At 63.6% G+C, this 640-nt stretch overlaps 1 protein-coding gene across 1 annotated transcript in view; it reads left to right on the top strand.

The window, feature by feature from the left end:
- Positions 1–7: 7 nt before the first annotated feature.
- Positions 8–640, top strand: part of LOC104468645 (partitioning defective 6 homolog beta-like) — a gene marked incomplete at both ends in the record, with an annotated part of 2,726 nt that continues 2,093 nt past the window's right edge. The window contains one exon of the mRNA XM_010082853.1: positions 8–185. Coding sequence (XP_010081155.1) covers positions 8–185 — 178 coding nt within the window. The remainder of the gene's footprint in view (positions 186–640) is intronic.

Below are 640 nucleotides of genomic sequence, written 5' to 3'. Positions count from 1 at the left end.
CAGCGCGGGCAGTTTCCAGGACTTCTACCGCCTGCTGCAGACAGTGCACCAGATCCCACGGGTGGACGTGCTCCTGGGCTACACGGACGTCCACGGTGACCTCCTGCCCATCAACAACGATGACAACTACCACAAAGCCCTGTCCTCTGCCAACCCTCTCCTCCGGGTCATCGTCCAGAAGAAGGGTAAGCGGGATCCGGAGAAGGGCGCTGGATCCGTCCTCCCCATTGAGGGCGATGAGCTGCATCCCATGGCATCGCTGGTTCCACATTTGGGCTGTGCCAGCGGCGGAGGCAGCCGGTCACATACCCTCCAGCCACCACTTTGGTGGACAGATGCAGAGGTGGTGGCACCAGGATGGTCCCTGAGCCCCACCAGGACCAGGACACCTGCTTGGGCTCTCCCCGGCAGCCTTCCCCATGCTGAGGGGCCCCAGCCCCAGCCCAGCCCCGCGTGTCCCGGTGAGCGAAGGCAAACCCTCACTGCTCACTCCTTTGAAGCTGCACTTTCCAGTGTGGGCTCCCGGTAAACACCGTGTTGCTCCCGTGAGCGCCATGCCAGGAACCCTGTCCAGCTCCCTGCCCCGAGGCGGTGGCAGCCATCATTTTGGCAGAGCTCTCAGGGTGCCGCTGCGTTTTTG

Source organism: Pterocles gutturalis, unplaced genomic scaffold (genome assembly GCF_000699245.1).
Source record: "Pterocles gutturalis isolate BGI_N339 unplaced genomic scaffold, ASM69924v1 scaffold7595, whole genome shotgun sequence".
NCBI lineage: Eukaryota > Metazoa > Chordata > Aves > Pterocliformes > Pteroclidae > Pterocles > Pterocles gutturalis.
The sequence above is the reverse complement of the archived record's forward strand: the minus strand, read 5'-3'. Positions and strand labels throughout refer to the sequence as shown.